The sequence below is a fragment of the Petromyzon marinus genome, chromosome 21, assembly GCF_048934315.1.
Source record: "Petromyzon marinus isolate PM22_M1 ecotype Great Lakes invasive population chromosome 21, UKy_Petmar_22M1.pri1.0, whole genome shotgun sequence".
NCBI lineage: Eukaryota > Metazoa > Chordata > Hyperoartia > Petromyzontiformes > Petromyzontidae > Petromyzon > Petromyzon marinus.
Genome location: NC_133687.1, coordinates 5127718 through 5148845, shown reverse-complemented (window position 1 = coordinate 5148845; position 21128 = coordinate 5127718). Strand labels below are relative to the sequence as shown.

Sequence of the window (21128 nt, the reverse complement as noted above, 5' to 3'; positions counted from 1 at the left end):
ACTGGAATCCACTCACCTGATTCACACACCTGGAATACTCACTTGATTCACACACCTGGAATACACTCACCTGATTCACACGCCTGGAATACACTCACCTGATTCACACACCTGGAATCCACTCACCTGATTCACACACCTGGAATACACTCACCTGATTCACACACCTGGAATACACTCACCTGATTCACACACTGGAATCCATTCACCGGATTCACACACCTGGAATACATTCACCTGATTCACACAACTGGAATACATTCACCTGATTCACATACCTGGAATACACTCACATGATTCATACACCTGGAATACACTCACCTGATTCACACACCTGGAATAATCACCTGATTCACACAACTGGAATCCACTCACCTGATTCACACACCTGGAATACATTCACCTGATTCACACAACTGGAATACATTCACCTGATTCACATACCTGGAATACACTCACCTGATTCATACACCTGGAATACACTCCCCTGATTCACACAACTGGAATACACTCACCTGATTCACACAACTGGAATACACTCCCCTGATTCATACACCTGGAATACACTCACCTGATTCACACACCTGGAATACACTCACCAGTCTCGCTCACCACACAGGACATTTAAATGTTTATTGATTACAAATCGAACGCGGATCATTAGCTACAGCTACTAATTAAATTACCATCAATCAATACATTAAAGCGATCATGGATCACCCCTGGAAAGGCGAGGCTGGGCAATCAATACATTAAAGCGATCATGAAACGCCGCAAGAAAATAAAGTTTCGGCGGATAAATCCTCGTTGCACTACCAGATTAAGGCCAGACAATGGCAGTACAGCAAGACGGTGCATTGGCAGTTGATTTCGTCTCGTATACAATGGGGAATCTCCGGCTTGCTCCCAGATGAAGCCAAACTCTCAATCATCATAGACTCACAGAGACCCACAGACTAGCACAAAGACTCACCGACTCACACTCACACAGGGAGCCAAAGAGACATACAGAGTCCCATAGATTCACATAGAGCCCACAGACTCATAGAGAGCCACAGTCTCACACAGAGAGAGCCACGGACTCACACAGAGAAAGCCACGGACTCACACAGAGAGCAGCTACAGACTCACACAGAGAGGCAGACTCACACAGAGAAAGCCACGGACTCGCACAGAGAAAGCCACAGACTCACACAGAGGGCAGCCACAGACTCACACAGAGAAAGCCACAGACTCACACAGAGAGGCACAGACTCACACAGAGAAAGCCGCAGACTCACACAGAGAGGCACAGACTCGCGCAGAGCCAGACTCTTAATATGAACCAATAGCCTCGCTGGTGATGACGTAGTGTTTTGATGCCTGGTCAAGTAGCCGCGACTTCAGTAATTCAGGCAATGACACTAAAAGCCCTGTGTGTAGCATGACGCCACGGCGCCCTCCGGCACCCTTGCAAGAGAAATGACGTCAGTAGTGTTTGGGATGCAGGACCCTGCTGTTGTGTTGATTCATGTGCCATGAAGAAGGGCCATTGCCTGAAACGTCGCCTACTGTATACTTTTGCTTTAAGCCGGCCTCGTGATTAAGATGTTCGTTCTGTGTGATGCCGTCTCGTACTGGTGTGATGCCGGGCCACGCCATTAGTGTTGAGGACGATTGCCCCGGCGTAGTTTGTGACGTAGCCCGCGTCGGAGTGTCTTATGTTCAGCGCGTGACGTGTTTGCAGCCACAATCGCTACGAGTCTCAGTCGTCGCGATTCTCTAGTCATCAGTGCCACCGGCTGCCTCTGCGCGGTCTGACATCGCTGTCCCTGTGTGGCCTGTGTCGTCTCCGCGGTGCCATCTCTGTGCCATCACTGTCCCTGCGGTGTGCCGCCGTCCCTCCCGCGGTGTGCCGTCTCTCCCGTGGTGTGCCGTCTCTCCCGCGGTGTGCCGCCGTCTCTCCCGCGGTGTGCCATCTCTGTGCCGTCTCTGTGCCATCACTGTCCCTGCGGTGTGCCGCCGTCTCTCCCGCGGTGTGCCGCCGTCTCCGCGCCGTCTCCCCCGCGGCGTGGCCCTGGCACGTCGTAGTAGTCCACGTGTGCGCCGCTGCGGAAGGAGTCTGCCCGCAGCAGGCGCAGCAGCGCATGCGCCGAGTCGCGGGGGTCCACGAGTGCCCCTCCAGCGCGAGATTTCTCCAGCCGCCCCCGTAGCCCCGCGTCGCCTGTCCGCACGCACGCCTCCGCCTGCATGTCTGTGTCCATCGGACCTGTGGGGGGGGAGGGGCATGATGGGGGAGAAGGTGAGGGGTTATGAGAACCGTGATAGCTCCCCTGGTGCTGTCACAAACTCTGTCCTGGTGAGCGTGGCTCAACATGATGACTGATATGGTGAGTATCGTGGTGCGTGTGGTATGGTGATTGAGTAGCACGGTATCATGGTGAGTCATCGGGTGTCGCGGTGAGGAGATCGTGGTGTGTGTTGGCCCCCTTGTGTTTACTCAGGAAAGCCTCACTCGGTCCCGTGACTTTTTCAAGGAGGGTCTTGCCAAGTTTGTCGCAGTAGGGGGCGGTGTTTGCTGCTTTGTGTATAATTCTAGTTGTGTATTTTGCAGTGTAAATGTTGATGGCCACTGTGAGTAAAGCAAACGGTGCATGCTATGCATATGGTTAATACACAACGCAGTATTAACGAGGGCAGCCACTGGATTCGAAGGCAAAACCTGACTGTTGTTGGTTTGTTAGTATCGGCACGTCTGTTGGTACGAGCGTTGGTGCGTGCGTGTGTGTTGGTACGAGTGTTCAATGCTGTTGCAAGCAGGGCGACCGCACCAGGAGCGTAGTTAAGGACCCGCACGTGCGGCTCCTCGGTTGCCAAGACGACGTGCAACATGTCTCTGGCTGCGCGTGACGAGCAGTACGGAGCCCAGCTCGGGTACGGAGTGAGGGCGCACAGAGAGCTCACGTTAACCACCATGGCAACGCGTCCTACACACATACACACACACAGCTCACATTAATCACCATGGCAACGCGTCCTACACATACACACAGAGCTCACGTTAATCACCATGGCAACGCGTCCTACACACAACTCACGTTAATCACCATGGCAACGCGTTCTACACACACATAGCTCACATTAATCACCATGGCAACGCGTCCTACACATACACACACAGAACTCACATTAATCACCATGGCAACGCGTCCTACACACACACACAGAGCTCACGTTAATCACCATGGCAAAGCGTCCTACACACACACAGAGCTCACGTTAATCACCATGGCAACGCGTTCTACACACACACAGCTCACATTAATCACCGTAGCAACACGCCCTTCACACAGAGCTCACGTTAACCACCGTTAAAACATTGCCCTACACACACACACACACCCTCACATCCTTTCACCTGAGGGCCCCTCATCCCCGGTCCACGTGTTCGTGTCCCCGGTGCCCTCAGACTCCTCAGGGCCCTGGAACCAGCGTAGTGCGGCTCCTGCGAGGAGGAGGGGGGCAGCCACGTTGAGCTGGAGGTGGCGGCACAGGGGGGCCCACTCGGCGGTCGTCACGTCCCTCACTCGCCGGCTCACGTCCCCCAGCGACCCTGGGGGGGTGGGGAGGGTCACAGTAAGGGGGGGGGGGGGGGGCGCGGTGAAAGGGTCGCGGTGAAGGGGGCACAGTGAAAGGAGCACGTCGGGGTGGGGGGGGGGCGTGGTGAGGGGGGCACAGTGCCGGTAGGGACACAGCAGAGTGGTGGGCACAGTAAGGGGGCCACAGTGAGGGGGGCAATATAATTATGGTGGGGGTGGCGGCGATGCCCGCGTCCCAACAGCGAGAAGAACCTGGGTTTAACTCCCGACTCGGGTGCCTGTGTGGAGCCTGCGTGTTCTCTCTCCGTTCTGCGGTGAGAGTGTGGAGCGACGCTCACAATGAGCGGAGCGCGGGCGGCTAAAACGCAGCGAGTTGGCGCAGTGGGGTGCACAGATAGTGCATCTTACAGTCATTTTGGTCAAATAGCGCATGGCACCTCGGTCTGTCCGATCATCTCCTGTCAGGAGTGAACCTTCAGCACTTCACGAGGCGCTTGTGCGCCGTGGTGACGTCACCACCACTCAGTGGTGATAGGCGGTTGTTGTTGTGTGTGAATGTGTGCAAGTGTATTTGTGTACACTCACACATTCACACACAAAGGAGGTCGGGCACGATGCTGGTCACCCCATTCTGGCCTAGATAGGTGCTTGCGGGGGATCTTTTGACTGTGGTACCACAATTGAGCTACCTGGACCGGCACGCAACGGCTGCTCTTGCGAATTACATCACTGGGATACTTCAGGTCCTCTGTGAGTCGAGCAGACGGCGTGTGTAGTGGTTATTATGTTTAGGGTTAACACACGCAACCGTGGTATGAACCGGTTAATAAACCGCGAACCTCTGGGACAAGCGGTAAAACAAGCTGCGGCCGGGTCACTGCGTAACCGCACCCATTGGCGCAGTGGTGGAAATTCAACATTCCCATGGCAGGGGCGAGAATGCCCATCCCAGGAACAGGCCAGGCCAGGCCCAGCACGGATCAATGGTGACGCGGCAATGTGTGGGGCGTCCCCTACCAGCGTTGTTCAGCACCAGCAGCCGCCTGTATTGGCCCGGGTCCTGGGTCCTCAAAGTGGCCTCCACTGCCTGAAGGCCTTCGGGGCACTCCAGGTTAGCGGCCACACACAGGAAGCGCAGGCAGCCCCCAGGGCAGCTCACCAACAGGGATCCCTTCTCCTCTTGGGGCCCCTTCTCATCTTGGGGTCCCCTTTCCTCGAGGGGCTCGCCCCCCACGCATCCCTGCCCCCCTGGCTCCCGCGGGGGCCCCCCGTGTCGCTGGGCGAGGAGGCGGTGGGCGAGGAGGCGCAGGGGCCCCAGGGAGCGCGCGGAGAGGAGGAGGAGGGAGCCAGGGCCCAGGATCTCTGCACTCAGGACCGCTGCGAAGGCCGCTCCGAACCCCCGCGAGGCCCCTGTGAGGATACAGAGCCAGGGGCCTGCGGGGCACGGCACAATGATACCGCATCCCTCAATCACCACGATACTCCTCACCACGACATTCATTCACTCACCATGATACCGCGTTGCTCAAACACCATGGCACACTCAACCACCATACTCAATAACCATGATACGATAAATTTTGATTTAAAGCTTTCGTGACTGCAGTAATTCATATTCTTAGCTCTTTCGGTAAAGTCACGTTGAAGGGAAACAATAAAATAATAAAATATATAAAACAATAAAAATTCTCACGACGTTTCGACCATAACACAAACGGTCATCATCAGGTGTGAAAAACCAACGGCAAGAAACATTTGAAAGAAACATTTGAAAGAACCGCCACTTCTTTCAAATGTTTCTTGCCGTTGGTTTTTCACACCTGATGATGACCGTTTGTGTTATGGTCGAAACGTCGTGAGAATTTTTATTGTTTTATATATATTATTTTATTGTTTCCCTTCAACGTGACTTTACCGAAAGAGCTAAGAACATGATACGATACTCAATCACACACCATACTCACCAGGAGATTCAGCCATTCACCATGACACTCACCACGATACTCTTTCACCATAATATTCACCACAATTTCAAGTGACCAGGTGAGTAGGGCTGGAAATGGGAATAAATTACTAGAGAGGGGATTCTCTAGTAATTTCTTGGGGATTCATGATTCCCTCCACCGCCATCTGAGAAGAGGAGCTTCGGTCCGCGTGGGTCTCTGAGCGTGTCCGTGGGTCTCTGTGTATGTCTGTCGGTTTCTGCGCGTTTGTGAGTCCTGATAGGTGTCTGTGGGTTCCTATGCGTGTCTGTGGGTCTCTATGCGTGTCTGTGGGTCTCTATGCGTGTTTGTGGGTCTCTATGCGTGTCTGTGGGTCTCTATGCGTGTCTGTGGGTCTCTATGCGTGTCTGTGGGTCTCTATGCGTGTCTGTGGGTCTCTATGCGTGTCTGTGGGTCTCTATGCGTGTATGTGGGTCTCTATGCGTGTCTGTGGGTCCCTATGCGTGTCTGTGGGTATCTGAGCCCGTGTGAATTTATATGCGTGTCTGTGGATCTCTATGCGTGTCTGTGGGTCTCTATGCGTGTCTGTGGGTCTCAATGCGTGTCTGTGGGTCTCTATGCGTGTCTGTGGGTCGCTATGTGTGTCTGTGGGTCTCTATGCGAGTGTGTGGGTCTCTGTGCATGTCTGTGGGTCTCTATGCGGATCTTTGGGTTTCTGTGCGTGTCTGTGGGTATCTGTGCGTGTCTGTGGGTCCCTATGCGTGTCTGTGGGTCCCTATGCGTGTCTGTGGGTATCTGAGCCCGTGTGAATTTATATGCGTGTCTGTGGATCTCTATGCGTGTCTGTGGGTCTCTATGCGTGTCTGTGGGTCTCAATGCGTGTCTGTGGGTCTCTATGCGTGTCTGTGGGTCGCTATGTGTGTCTGTGGGTCTCTATGCGAGTGTGTGGGTCTCTGTGCATGTCTGTGGGTCTCTATGCGGATCTTTGGGTTTCTGTGCGTGTCTGTGGGTATCTGTGCGTGTCTGTGGGTCCCTATGCGTGTCTGTGGGTCTCTGTGCATGTCTGTGGGTCTCTATGCGAGTATTTGGGTTTCTGTGCGTGTCTGTGTGTCTGTGCGTCTGTGTCTCTGTGCGTGTCTGTGGGTCTCTATGCGTGTCTGTGGGTCTCTATGCGTGTCTGTGGGTCTCTATCCGTGTCTGTGGGTCTCTATGCGTGTCTGTGGGTCTCTATCCGTGTCTGTGGGTCTCTATGCGTGTCTGTGGGTCTTTGTGCGTGTCTGTGGGTCTCTATGCGAGTATTTGGGTTTGTGTCTGTGCGTGAATGTGTGTCTGTGCGTGTCTGTGTGTCTGTGCGTGTCTGTGGGTCTCTATGCGAGTATTTGGGTTTGTGTCTGTGCGTGAATGTGTGTCTGTGCGTGTCTGTGTGTCTGTGCGTGTCTCTGTGTCTCTGTGCGTGTCTGTGTGTCTCTGTGCGTGTCTGTGGGTCTTTAAATCTTCATATACACATACGTGAAATAAGTTACGTGGACTATGGAAGGCGAGGACATGTAATTAAGGGGTCTACAAACATCACATCGGTGACACACTGAGAGACAGTAACAGGCACGCGCTTATTGCGCAATCAGAGGGGAGGCTGAGCCCGTCGCTGCCTCACCTCTCGTCTCTCCCTGTATTTACAGCGGAGCTCCGCAAATTTGGCGATTTTGACTCTAAAAAAAAAACGATTGCAGTCATACAGAGGCGACATTTCATGGCACAGATCAGCGGAAAAATCGTAACGTCAATTTCATTATGATTTGTTCACTTTTCGCAAAACAGCTATTTTCATTGGCGTATGCCGGGTGAAGGCTCTGCCCCTCGCCTGCCTCGCCCATGACCGCACGTCCCTGATTATGGACATTGATCGCGAAGGTCGGACGCGTTCGTCTGCCGTCAGTAGCGGGCTGCGTGCCATCCCAGACCCCCCCCCCCCCCCCCCACAAGTCTTTGCCCTTTCACCGTTTGATGATTGCCAAATTGTCACCGCGACCGCTCGGCGTCTTCGTGATAACGCCGCCACGAGGCTCACCGCACAGCACGTGCCGCTCACCCTCAAACTCACCAAAACGCCCTCACACGTCCCTCTAAAGGCGCCATAGAGCAAGGTCCCCCGTGGGGCAAGTGCTGTTAGCGACAACACCACGCCTGGCCGCCTTTGTCTCTCCCCATTGGCGATGTTTACACACACCCACACCAGGTTACCGTACTCGTTTGAGGCCGAGTCGACCTAGGAGTGGCCCGAGACCGGTTCAGAAATTCGTCACGCTTCGGAGCGTTTACAACTGCAACGAACGATCGCGCAACCTCCATGCGTCGTCGCCCGCCCGTCCCACGTGCCCCGTAGTTACCCCGAGGGAGCGAGGCTGCCGACTCCGTCTCGCTCATCGCCACTTCGCCTTGCTGCTGATTGATGGCGACCGAGCAGGGGGACTATGCGGGCGAGCGCGGGGCGGGCGTGGCGGGGCGTGCGAGCGCGGGGCGGGGCGTGCGAGCGCGGGACGGGCGGGGCGGAGCGTCCGGGCGCGGGGCGGGGCGTGCGAGCACGGTGCGGGGCGTGCGAGCGCGGGGCGTGCGAGCGCGGGGCGGGGCGTACGAGCGCGGGGCGGGGCGTACGAGCGCGGGGCGGAGCGTGCGAGCGCGGGGCGGGGCGTGCGAGCGCGGGGCGGGGCGTGCGAGCGTGGGGCGGGGCGTGCGAGCGCGGGGCGGGGCGTGCGAGCGTGGGTGGGCGGTGTCTGTGAGACCCCTCCAACCCCTAACCCCGCCTCTCACGGCACCCCACCCCCTCCCCCATCGCATTGGGTCACGTGACGTAACGGTTCCACCTCCATAACGGACTTTGCAACCCCAACAACGTCACAACAATAACACCGCAACAATACAACCACGACAATAATAACGCCACAACAATAACACCACAACACCGAGCATGCACACCCATTCACACCCCACGCCGCCGCCGCTGCTGCTGCTCCTACTCGTCCCCACCGTCATCGCCCCCCGTGTCGCCCCCCCACCGGCTGCCCCTCCCCGCTGCCCCGCCACGCTGAGCTTCGTGAGCGCCGCCTTCCTCAGCGGCTCCGCCATGGAGCTGCCTTGCCGCTGCAAACCCGAGGAAGCGCTCCGGGGCGTCACGTGGTTCTACTACAGAGAGGTGGGGGGGAGGGTCACGTGGTTCTACTACAGAGAGGTGGGGGGGAGGGTCACGTGCTTCTACTACAGAGAGGTGGGGGGGGTCACGTGGTTCTACTACAGAGAGGTGGGGGGAGGGTCACGTGGTTCTACTACAGAGAGGTGGGGGGAGGGCCACGTGGTTCTACTACAGAGAGGTGGGGGGAGGGCCACGTGGTTCTACTACAGAGAGGTGGGGGGGGGAGGGTCACGTGGTTCTACTACAGAGAGGTGGGGGGAGGGCCACGTGGTTCTACTACAGAGAGGTGGGGGGGGGTCACGTGGTTCTACTACAGAGAGGTGGGGGGGGGTCACGTGGTTCTACTACAGAGAGGTGGGGGGAGGGTCACGTGGTTCTACTACAGAGAGGTGGGGGGAAGGTCACGTGGTTCTACTACAGAGAGGTGGGGGGAGGGCCACGTGGTTCTACTACAGAGAGGTGGGGGGGGGTCACGTGGTTTACTACACAGAGGTGGGGGGTTGTCACGTGGTTCTACTACAGAGAGGTGGGGGGAGGGTCACGTGGTTCTACTACAGAGAGGTGGGGGGAGGGCCACGTGGTTCTACTACAGAGAGGTGGGGGGGGGGTCACGTGGTTTACTACACAGAGGTGGGGGGTTGTCACGTGGTTCTACTACAGAGAGGTGGGGGGAGGGTCACGTGGTTCTACTACAGAGAGGTGGGGGGGGTCACGTGGTTTACTACACAGAGGTGGGGGGGTGTCACGTGGTTCTACTACAGAGAGGTGGGGGAGAGGGTCACGTGGGTTACTACACAGAGGTGGGGGGGTGTCACGTGGTTCTACTACAGAGAGGTGGGGGGGGCACGTGGTTTACTACAGAGAGGTAGAGGGTCACGTAGTTTACTACAGAATGTTTGGGGGAGGAGTCACGTGGTTTAGTATAGAGAGGTGGGGGTCACATGGTGTACTACAGAGAGGTGGGGGTCACGTGCTTTGCTACAGAAAGTCGGGGGGTGGGGTTACGTGGTTCCACTACAGAGCGATGGGGGGGGCACGTGGTTTACGACAGAGGTGGGGGGGAGTCACGTGGTTTACTACAGAGAGAGGGGGAGGATCACGTGGTTTACTGTAGAGAGGTGGAGGTCACGTGGTTTACTACAGAAAGTTTGGGGGTCACGTGGTTCTACAACATAGCGGTGGAGGGGGGGGGGTCACGTGGGTTACTACAGAGAGAGGGGGAGGCTGGTGGGGGTCCTGGGAGCGCGGGGGCTCGAGAGGGGAAGGGATTGAGGGTGGCTCCAGTGGGTCACGTGGTTCTACTCAGGACCGATAGTGGGGAGCGTGGGCGGTAGAGGAGATGCAGGTGGTGAGTGCGGCTCCTGGGGGAGGGAGAGTGTTCGTCCTCCAGTCGATACAGCTCCCCGGCTGGTTCTCGTCTCGCCCCGTGTCCCCCCGTGTCTCTCCGTGGAGACACCTCTATGGCTGGTTCTTGTCTCGCCCCGTGTCTCCCCGTGTCCCCCCGTGTCTCCCCGTGGAGACAGCTCCCCGGCTGGTTCTCGTCTCGCCCCGTGTCTCCCCGTGTCCCCCCGTGTCTCCGTGGAGACAGCTCCCCGGCTGGTTCTCGTCTCGCCCCGTGTCTCCCCGTGTCCCCCCGTGTCCCCCCGTGTCTCCGTGGAGACAGCTCCCCGGCTGGTTCTCGTCTCGCCCCGTGTCTCCCCGTGTCCCCCCGTGTCTCTGTGGAGACAGCTCCCCGGCTGGTTCTCGTCTCGCCCCGTGTCTCCCCGTGTCCCCCCGTGTCTCCGTGGAGACAGCTCCCCGGCTGGTTCTCGTCTCGCCCCGTGTCTCCCCGTGTCCCCCCGTGTCTCCGTGGAGACAGCTCCCCGGCTGGTTCTCGTCTCGCCCCGTGTCTCCCCGTGTCTCCGTGGAGACAGCTCCCCGGCTGGTTCTCGTCTCGCCCCGTGGTTCTCTCGGATCGCTCTGGCTCGCGGGTCCTGGACCGCGACGCCATGAGCGCCGACTTGACGAGCCGCTTCAGCATTCTCCTCTTCAACCTCGTCGTCCTCGAGACCCGCCGTGAGGAAGACCACTCCTCACCTCGTCACTCGTCTCCTCCACTCAGCCTCCTCATCCTCCACTCCAGGCCTGAGGGACTCCTCACCTCATCGCCCAACCTCATCACTCACCTCGTTAGAAAGATGCGTTTAGAATATTTGGCTGCAATCAATTTCCCCAGGGTAAGCCACTTCGTTGAGCTGTCAGTCGTGGCAAGGTCGCTTCTGAAATAAGAGCTTTATAGCTCAGTGGGCCTTACCTGGTAACATACAAATAATAAGTTTCGTTTTTAGTTTACTCACCCCATCGCTCACATGATTCACCACCTGATGTAGATGTTTAGGTGATGATGCGGATGATGTGGAGGATGATGTGACGATGCGGATGATATTCTTAGCTCTTTCGGTAAAGTCACGTTGAAGGGAAACAATAAAATAATAAAAAATATATAAAACAATAAAAATTCTCACGACGTTTCGACCATAAACGCAAACGGTCATCATCAGGTGTGTTTCTTGCCGTTGGTTTTTCACACCTGATGATGACCGTTTGCGTTTATGGTCGAAACGTCGTGAGAATTTTTATTGTTTTATATATATTTTATTGTTTCCCTTCAACGTGACTTTACCGAAAGAGCTAAGAATATGAATTACTGCAGTCACGAAAGCTTTAAATCAAGATGCGGATGATGTGGATGATGATGTGATGTGATGATGTGGATGATGATGTGACTGTGTGTGTGATGATGTGGATGATGATGTGACTGTGTGTGTGATGATGTGGATGATGATGTGACTGTGTGTGATGATGTGGATGATGATGTGACTGTGTGTGTGATGATGTGGATAATGATGTGACTGTGTGTGATGATGTGGATGATGATGTGACTGTGTGTGTGATGATGTGGATGATGATGTGACTGTGTGTGTGATGATGTGGATGATGATGTGACTGTGTGTGTGATGATGTCACCTCGCAGCGTCGGACTCGGGTCACTACATCTGCGGCTCGTCAGATGGAGACTTCTACTTCGCTTACGAGGTGACCCCCCCCTGTGACGAAGTGACCACCCCCTGTGACGAGGTGACCCCCCCCCCCCCCCTGTGACGAGGTGACCCCCCCCTGTGCCGAGGTGACCCCCCCCCCCCTGTGACGAGGTGACCCCCCCCCCTGTGACGAGGTGACCACCCCCTGTGACGAGGTGACCCCCCCTGTGACGAGGTGACCACCACCCCCTGTGACGAGGTGACCCCCCCTCCCTGTGACGAGGTGCGCCCCTCCCCCCGTGCCCCCCCCCCCAGGTCGTGGTGCAGTTCACGGGCAGCGCCCGCCTCGTGCTGCTGGACCGCGGGGAGCAACCGCGGGCGGAGCTCACGGTGGGGGAGAGGGGACGAGGGGGGAGGGGGGTGGGGGGTGGAGTGTCATGGTCATGACGTTACAGTCGGGATGGTGGTGGTGTGGGTGAGTGTGGGCGAGTGTGGAGACTGTGTGGCGAGTGAACAATACCATTGCGTTTTATCCAGGGAAGCCATGCAAGAGTGCCCGGACTCTTTTTCAGGAGGGTGCTGTATTGAGTGTTCATACAGTATGGTGAGTTTGTGGTGAGTGTGTAGTGAGTGGGCATATGGTGAGTTTGTGGTGTATGGTGAGTGAATGTGTGAGTGTGGTGTGTGGCCAGTCATCTCAGTCAAGCACCTGGGTCTGCCCCCGTGACCTCCTGCCAGCGGGTGTTCGACACTTCACGTGGCTTCAAGGTACACATACAGTGAGGGAAAAAAGTATTTGATCCCCTGCTGATTTTGTACGTTTGCCCACTGACAAAGAAATTATCAGTTTATAATTTTAATGGTAGGTTTATTTGAACAGTGAGAGATAGAATAACAACAACAAAATCCAGAAAAACGCATGTCAAAAATTGATTTGCATTTTAATGAGGGAAATCAGTTATTTGACCCCTCTGCAAAACATGACTTAGTACTTGGTGGCAAAACCCTTGTTGGCAATCACAGAGGTCAGACGTTTCTTGTAGTTGGCCACCAGGTTTGCACACATCTCAGGAGGGATTTTGTCCCACTCCTCTTTGCAGATCTTCTCCAAGTCATTAAGGTTTTGAGGCTGACGTTTGGCAACTCGAACCTTCAGCTCCCTCCACAGATTTTCTATGGAATTAAGGTCTGGAGACTGGCTAGGCCACTCCAGGACCTTAATGTGCTTCTTCTTGAGCCACTCCTTTGTTGCCTTGGCCGTGTGTTTTGGGTCATTGTTATGCTGGAATACCCATCCACGACCCATTTTCAATGCCCTGGCTGAGGGAAGGAGGTTCTCACCCAAGATTTGACGGTACATGGCCCCGTCCATTGTCCCTTTGATGCGGTGAAGTTGTCCTGTCGCCTTAGCAGAAAAACACCCCCAAAGCATAATGTTTCCATCTCCATGTTTGACGGTGGGGATGGTGTTCTTGGGGTCATAGGCAGCATTCCTCCTCCAAACACGGCGAGTTGAGTTGGTGCCAAAGAGCTCCATTTTGGTCTCATCTGACCACAACACTTTCACCCAGTTGTCCTCTGAATCATTCAGATGTTCATTGGCAAACTTCAGACGGGCATGTATATGTGCTTTCTTGAGCAGGGGGACCTTGCGGGTGCTGCAGGATTTCAGTCCTTCACGGCGTAGTGTGTTACCAATTGTTTTCTTGGTGACTATGGTCCCAGCTGCCTTGAGATCATTGACAAGATCCTCCCGTGTAGTTCTGGGCTGATTCCTCACCGTTCTCATGATCATTGCAACTCCACGAGGTGAGATCTTGCATGGAGCCCCAGGCCGAGGGAGATTGACAGTTCTTGTGTTTCATATTCTTAGCTAATTCGGTAAAGTCACGTTGAAGGGAAACAATAAAATAATAAAATATATATTAAATATATTTTTATATTATATATAAAATATACATTTATATTTTATTGTTTCCCTTTAACGTGACTTTACCGAAAGAGCTAAGAATATGAATTACTGCAGTCACGAAAGCTTTAAATCAAAATGTAGTTCTTGTGTTTCTTCCATTTGCGAATAATCGCACCAACTGTTGTCACCTTCTCACCAAGCTGCTTGGAAATGGTCTTGTAGCCCATTCCAGCCTTGTGTAGGTCTACAATCTTGTCCCTGACATCCTTGGAGAGCTCTTTGGTCTTGGCCATGGTGGAGAGTTTGGAATCTGATTGATTGATTGCTTCTGTGGATGTCTTTTATACAGGTAACAAGCTGATATTAGGAGCACTCCCTTTAAGAGTGTGCTCCTAATCTCAGCTCGTTAGTTGTATAAAAGACACCTGGGAGCCAGAAATCTTTCTGATTGAGAGGGGGTCAAATACTTATTTCCCTCATTAAAATGCAAATCAATTTATAACATTTTTGACATGCGTTTTTCTGGATTTTTGTTGTTATTCTGTCTCTCACTGTTCAAATAAACCTACCATTAAAATTATAGACTGATCATTTATTTGTCAGTGGGCAAACGTACAAAATCAGCAGGGGATCAAATACTTTTTTCCCTCACTGTAGCCTGGCACAAGCGCTGTGGTGACGTCACCGCCACTTAGTGGCGAATGGTGGTTGTTGTGGTGTGTGGGGAGTGATTGTGGTGAGTGTGGTGAGTGCAGGTGAAGGGTGTGCACAACAAGGTGACGGTGTTCACGGCTTGGAGTGGGTGGACTCCGTGTGACAGGTGAGTATTGCCTCACCACTCACCACACCCCACTGAACACATACACCACTCACCACACCCCACTCAACACGTACACCACGTAACCACACCTCACTCACAGAACACCACACCCCACTCACACAACACCACACCCCACTCAACACATACACCACGTAACCACACCTCACTCACAGAACACCACACCCCACTCAACACATACACCACGTAACCACACCTCACTTACACAACACCACACCCCACTCAACACATACACCAGATACCCACACGCCACTCTCAGACACCACGCTCACCGCACACCACTCTCACTACACACCACTTTCACTACACACTACTCTCACTACACACTACTCTCACTACACACCACTCAACACATGCCTGCACACCACGCTCACTACACACCACGCTCACCGCTCACCACTCAACACAGACACCACATAACCACACCTCACTCACACAACACACACTCACCAGATGCCACTCAACACATGTAGCGAACAGCACACACACTCACCGCACACACACACTCAGCACACATTACACACACACACACAGCACACATTACACGCACACACACACAGCACACATTACACACACACAGCACACATACACTCCGCACACATTACACACACACAGCACACATTACACCCACACACCGCACACACACACAGCACGCACACTCACTACACACAGCACACATTACACACACTCACGGCACAAACACATCACACATTACACGCACACACGGCACACATTACACACACACACCAACAACAACAACCGCCATTCGCCACTAAGTGGCGGTGACGTCACCACGACGCTTGTGCTAGGCCATGTGCACCTTGACGCCACATGAAGTGTCGAACGCCCGCTGACAGGAGGTCACGGGGCAGACCCAGGTGCCACGGGTCGACTGACTAAGATGACTGGCTGATGCACCACCTGTGCCCCCTACTGTGCCAACCTGCTGTGCTTTAGCCACTCGGCGCTCCACTCGTTGTTGCGTCGCTCCTCCGCCCTCCGTTGTTGTTGGAGGGCGACTACCTCCAACTGCCTAGTAGCGTCCTTCACGAGCCTCCTCCACACAGGCCAATCTTGACACCGCTGGTACCAGTCATCGGCAAGTCCACTCAGCTCCACGTCCTCTTGTACCATATCATTCCATCTCTTCTCTAGCCCATGCCGCGCCCGTTTAGCCCCCTCGATCCGGCCGAACAAAAGCTGTTTCGGCATGCGGTGGCTGGGCATGCGGGCTACATGACCCAGCCAACGCAGCCTTGCCTGCCGGAGGAGCTCACCGATGGGACCTTGCCCAGATCTTTCAAAGGTTTGTGAGCTCCTCACACAATCCAGCCTAGTTAAACACAGGATGGATCGTAGGCAGGCTAGCCTAAATGTTTATAACCAGCGAAGATGTTCCATTAGGGGGGTCCACGTTTCGCAAGCGTAGAGAAGGGAGGGAATGACCGTGGCCGAGAAGACCTGAAGCTTAGTGCGGAGCGACAGACCAGGTAGCTTCCACACAGCGTTACGCAACCGATGAAAAGATATTGCCGCTCGACTGATTCGGAGTAAGACCTCTGCTGTTAAACTGGAGCCGGTCATAAGCATGCTGCCCAGGTATGGGAAACTCTCCACTCTCTCCACAACTGCCCCATCACCGATTGGGAGTTGTGGGGGTGGAGTGTCCGATGGTACAAAATACCCAGGCAGGTGTTTAGTTTTGGTGGGGCTGATGGTAAGGCCCCATCTCTTAGTGGCACGCTCCAGTCTCAGCAGCAGCGTCTCCAACTCCTCCTCTGAATGAGCAGCTATTACCAAATCATCGGCATACATAACATGGTTGAGCAATAGGGAGCCATCGCTTGACCACACCTGGGCATCGATCAGCCTCCCATTATATCTGTACCAAATGGAGATTCCCCCGGTACAGCTATTGAAGGCTTCACGAACTATGTGGTCAAAAAAGATGTTAAATAATGTGGGAGCCAGAAGACATCCCTGTTGCACCCCAAGGTGTACAGGGAATGGCTCTGACTCCCGGCCACGTAGTTTTACCCGGGCCCGCTCACCATCATGAAGGTCCTTAATGATCGTGAGCAGAGGGTCAGGGACTCCAAAAGCACGAAGAACAACCCAGAGCCCAGGCCTACTGATGGTATCATAGGTCTTGACCAGGTCAATAAAGCAGAGATGTAGGTCTTGTTGGAATTCCCTACACCTCTGCTGTAGCAGACAGAAAATATGGCATCTGTGCAGGACCGCCCTTTCCTGAAACTGCATTGGGGCTCCGCAAGCCTCTCCTCAGCGTGCCTGGCAGGTGATGTTGAATAATCCTTGCCAGGACCTTTCCTGGGACACTGAGAAGTGAGATGCCCCTGTAGTTGTTACAGTCTGTGCGGTCCCCCTTCTTAAAGAGGGGAACCACCAGGGCATCCTTCCAATCCTGCGGAACCTGTCCAGTGGTCCAGACTGTTGTTATGATGTCATATAGGGCAGTCTGTGCACAAACACCACCCTCCCTCAGCATTTCACTTGGGAGATCATCTCTACCCAGTGCCTTTCCTGGTCTCAGACTCCGGATCGCTCTCAGTACTTCCTCAACAGATGGCACCTCAGCCAGCCACTCACAGGGGGTGACTTCTTCCAATATTTGAGGCACTGCAACCTCCAGCAGGGTCATCCCCACTTTCTGCCACGATGTTTTCCTGGCTGATGGATTTCCTCTCCCCCAGGACCTCACAAAAATGCTCAGCAAATCTGCAAACCTGTTCCTGGAGGTCAGAGATTGGATCACCGTTTTTTCCCCTAATGATGGTAATAGGTGTGGCGCTGCAGGTTATTTTTTTGATGGAGTTAATTAGAGATTTGCCATTGAGGCAGACTCCATCTCCTCAGCAACCCGCGACCACCACCCATCCTTGCAGCGCCTCACGGCTCTCCGAACCTCCGAGCGAAGGCTGCGGTAAGCCTCCTCATTCTCTCACGTGGGATTCTGTAGCCGATGACAGTGGACCTGTCGCTTTTTCTCAACCATCCTGAACATCTCCTCTGTCAGCCAGGGTCTCTAAGGAGGTCTGGACTGCATACCCAAAGCAGCCATTGCAGGTGCATGAGTCACAGTCCTAAACCTCGCCCATTTACCCTCGACATCAGGAGGAGTGGGAGACAATGCCAACCACAGCCGTAAGCGATGATGAAATTCTCGATTGCAACTTTCATCAGATAACTGAGACCAGGCCACTTTAGGTTGGAATGGGGTCCTGGGTGTACACCCACCACCGGAGTGGAAGAATGGCAGGCGCATCTTACAGATGACTAGTCGATGGTCAGAGGGCAGATCAGCTCCACGGTAAGTCCTGGTGTCAAGGACATGGGCTCGCATCTGCTGGTCCGTCACTATGTAGTCCAGCAGATGTTCTTGCTTGGACCCAGCATGCATCCATGATGTTGTGTGGATGCGCCGATGCCAGAACAGCGTGTTGGTAATTACAAGCCCATGGGCTGCACAAAAATCTAGCAGCCTCCTACCGTTGGTATTGAGCTGATCTGGCCCATGCCCTCCAATCACTCCAGATCAGGTGCCAGCATCATGATCAACTCGGGCATTGAAGTCACCCAACAAGATGACTCTATCCCGAGGGGCCACTTTAGCGAGCACCTGTGACAGGAGGTCATAGAAGGCATCTAACTCAGGTAGGGGATTGTTTTGCCGGACACACACACACAGCACACATTACACGCACACAGCACACTCACCGCACACACAGCACACATTACACACACAGCACACATTACACGCACACACACAGCACACATAACACGCACACACCCAGCACACATTATACGCACACACCGTACATACACACCACACACACACACCGCACACACACACTCACCGCACACACACACAGCACACATTACAGGCACACACCGCACACACACAGCACACATTACAGGCACATACCGCCAATCAACACACCTCGGCCCCCCACCCCTCCCCCCAGGTGTGGGCGGCCCGGGGAGATGATCAACGCGGGGGTGTGCATGGTGTCCGGCAGCGTTATCACCTCTGCCAAGCAGGCGCGTGCGTGTGTGGTGTTCATGTGTAGTGTGTGGTGTGTGTGTGGTGTTGATGTGTAGTGTGTGTGTGGTGCGTGCGTGATGTTCATGTGTAGTGTGTGTGTGGTGTTCATGTGTAGTGTGTGTGGTGCGTGTGTGGTGTTCATGTGTAGTGTGTGTGTGGTGCGTGTGTGGTGTTCATGTGTAGTGTGCGAGCGATGTGTGTGGTGTTCATGTGTAGCGTGTGGTGCGTATGTGTTCATGTGTAGTGTGTGGTGCATGCGTGGTGTTCATGTGAAGTGTGGTGCATGTGCGATGTTAATGTGTAGTGTGCGTGTGGTGTGTGGTGTTCATGTGTAGTGCGTGTGGTGTATGTGATGCGCGTGTGGTGTTCATTTGTGTGTGTGGTGTTCATGTGTAGTGTGCATGTGGTGTGTGTGCGCGTGTGGTGTGCGTGTGTGGTCTGTGTGTGATGTAGTCTGTGTGTAGTCTGTGTGTGGTGTCTGTGTGGTGTGTGTCTAGTCTGTGTGTGGTGTCTGTGTGGTGTGTGTCTAGTCTGTGTGTGGTGTCTGTGTGCGGTGTGTGTGTAGTCTGTGCACGTGTGTGTGATGGCGTGCTATTTACTAGTGGGCGTTAAAGCCCCTGTGCACGGGATGGCGCTCTAGCCCCTGGCCACACACAGTAGAACTGTGATTGAGCCATATCCACATCCCAAATCAATGCAATGTTATTGTATTCCTGCATCCCCCACGCCTACTGCTGACAAAACCTGTCAGGATCCTCCTTACAAGGAGTGTTGGGACTCGACGAGGCGTTTCCTGTGTGATCTAAGCAGAGCCACGGTGGTGGTTGTGATGATGGTGGTGGTGGTTAGAGCGGTAGTGTAGTGGTTAGCGCACTGCGCGACGAACCCGGCAGAGCCCCGAGTTCGATTCCCACTCAAGGCCACCACTGACACCGGTGATTATCTGAACCTGTTCTGGGCCTCCTCCCTTCGGTTACCTCAGCCCTAAATGAATACCTGGTGCCACGTGTTGAGCTGAGGTGGTGGGCCGCTCGTGGTGCTGCTCCCCACCCCCACCCCGCCTCGTTTGCCGTGTCGGCCTTCATGTTGCTACTCGCTAACATCACTTGCCAAAACAGTCTGTTAAATACTACACTGGTGGTCTCTGTGTTTGCAATGTAAAAATACACTGAGGTGAGGGGGCTCGTGCGATGATCGGTATGACGATGTCGTGATGATTGATGTGATGCTGTAGGGGGCCCCCCGCTATGTGAGCGAGGTTCTTGGGGGTCCCGTGGGATGCGGCTCCCTTGCCACCCCCCGCTTCGCGCTCCTGGCTGCGCGCTCCCGGCCCCCCGAGATCCTGGTGCGCAGCTGCCGTGACACGTGCGCCTCGACGGGCAGCGCCGTGCAGGGTACGCGGCACACCACACCCAGTATACCCACCACACCCAGTATACCCACCACACCCAGTATACCCAGCACACACCACACCCAGTATACCCAGCACACACCACACCCAGTATACCCACCACACCCAGTATACCCAGCACACACCACACCCAGCATACCCACCACACCCAGCATACCCCACCACACCCAGCATACCCACCACACCCAGCATACCCACCACACCCAGCATACCCTCCACACCCAGCATACCCACCACACCCAGCACACACCACACCCAGCACACACCACACCCAGTATACCCCCCCCCCCCATCCCGTAGACGTTCATGCGGCGCTGCGGGAGCTGATGGGCCTGGGACCCGTGGGGGTTGCGAGGCTCCAGAATCGCGTGACCCTGGCGAGACACGTGGAGCTCTCGTGCCCCGGGGGCTCCCCACAGGTGACGGTGGGGACATGGGTTGAGGAGCGAGTGGGGGTGACCTTGTGCGCTGTGCTATGACGCGGGTGGTGTGCAGCCGTGTGTAGTGGAGTGGGCTGTGAAGCGTGTGGAGAGCCGTGGTGGCTCCATGTATAAAAACGCGTTCAGCGTATTTGGCTGCAATACATTTCTACGTGATAAGCCACTTCGTTGAGCTATCATGTGGCCAGGTCGCTTCTGAAAAATAATTGAGTTTAGGGTGGCATTTCCTCGTGTGTAGCAGCGTGACGTGGTGTACTATTTAGCACGGAGTGAAGTTCCGCGTGCGGCATGACGTTCTGCATGCGGTGTGGTGTTCCGAGTGCGGTGTGATACGCGTGGTGTGACGTGTTTCCCCAGAGCGCCGTGGCCTGGGACCGGGACGGGCAGCCTCTACTCCGCTCCGTGTTCTCGAGGACACGGGGTCGCGAGCTCGAGGCCACAGAGTTCGGCCGGGTCACATTGGACAACAACAACCACCTGCACATCTTGAGTGAGTGGCAGCCAATGTGAGAGAGCGTGCCAGTGGGAGCGAGAGGAGTTTGTGTTCTCTCCCCCTGTTCTGTATGGGTTTAAACTTTATTTTCTTTGAAGGCCCACCGAGCGAAAAAGCTCTTTTTTTAGAAGCAACCTAGCCACAAATGATAGCTCAACGAAGTGGCTTAATCACTACTCTTTGGTTCTATTCGGTAAAGTCACGTAGGTAAAAAAAGAAACAAAAATCACATTTCGGCCA

At 54.7% G+C, this 21128-nt stretch overlaps 2 protein-coding genes across 3 annotated transcripts in view; one reads left to right on the top strand and one right to left on the bottom strand.

Annotated features, from left to right (window-relative positions):
* Positions 1-619: 619 nt before the first annotated feature.
* SPR (sepiapterin reductase) lies at positions 620-8047 on the bottom strand. Its single transcript, XM_076068449.1, has 5 exons — positions 7909-8047; positions 4596-5012; positions 3398-3592; positions 2811-2966; positions 620-2248 (listed from the first exon to the last, which is right to left on the bottom strand). The coding sequence occupies exons 1-5, from the start codon at positions 7943-7945 to the stop codon at positions 1980-1982; spliced, it is 1074 nt and encodes a 357-aa protein (XP_075924564.1). The 5' UTR covers positions 7946-8047; the 3' UTR covers positions 620-1979.
* A 174-nt stretch (positions 8048-8221) lies between these two features.
* The window catches only part of FAM187A (family with sequence similarity 187 member A), a 15440-nt gene continuing 2533 nt past the window's right edge, over positions 8222-21128 (top strand). Inside the window, exons 1-9 of one of the 2 annotated variants that reach the window (XM_032958150.2) lie at positions 8222-8711; positions 10622-10763; positions 11722-11783; positions 12044-12118; positions 14396-14460; positions 18465-18540; positions 19779-19938; positions 20256-20374; positions 20753-20885. In XM_032958150.2, coding sequence (XP_032814041.2) covers positions 8487-8711; positions 10622-10763; positions 11722-11783; positions 12044-12118; positions 14396-14460; positions 18465-18540; positions 19779-19938; positions 20256-20374; positions 20753-20885 — 1057 coding nt within the window. In that variant the 5' untranslated portion in view covers positions 8222-8486. Of the gene's footprint in view, positions 8712-9579; positions 10764-11721; positions 11784-12043; positions 12119-14395; positions 14461-18464; positions 18541-19778; positions 19939-20255; positions 20375-20752; positions 20886-21128 lie in introns of those variants that run through there. The other variant, XM_076068448.1, reaches the window with a different exon arrangement.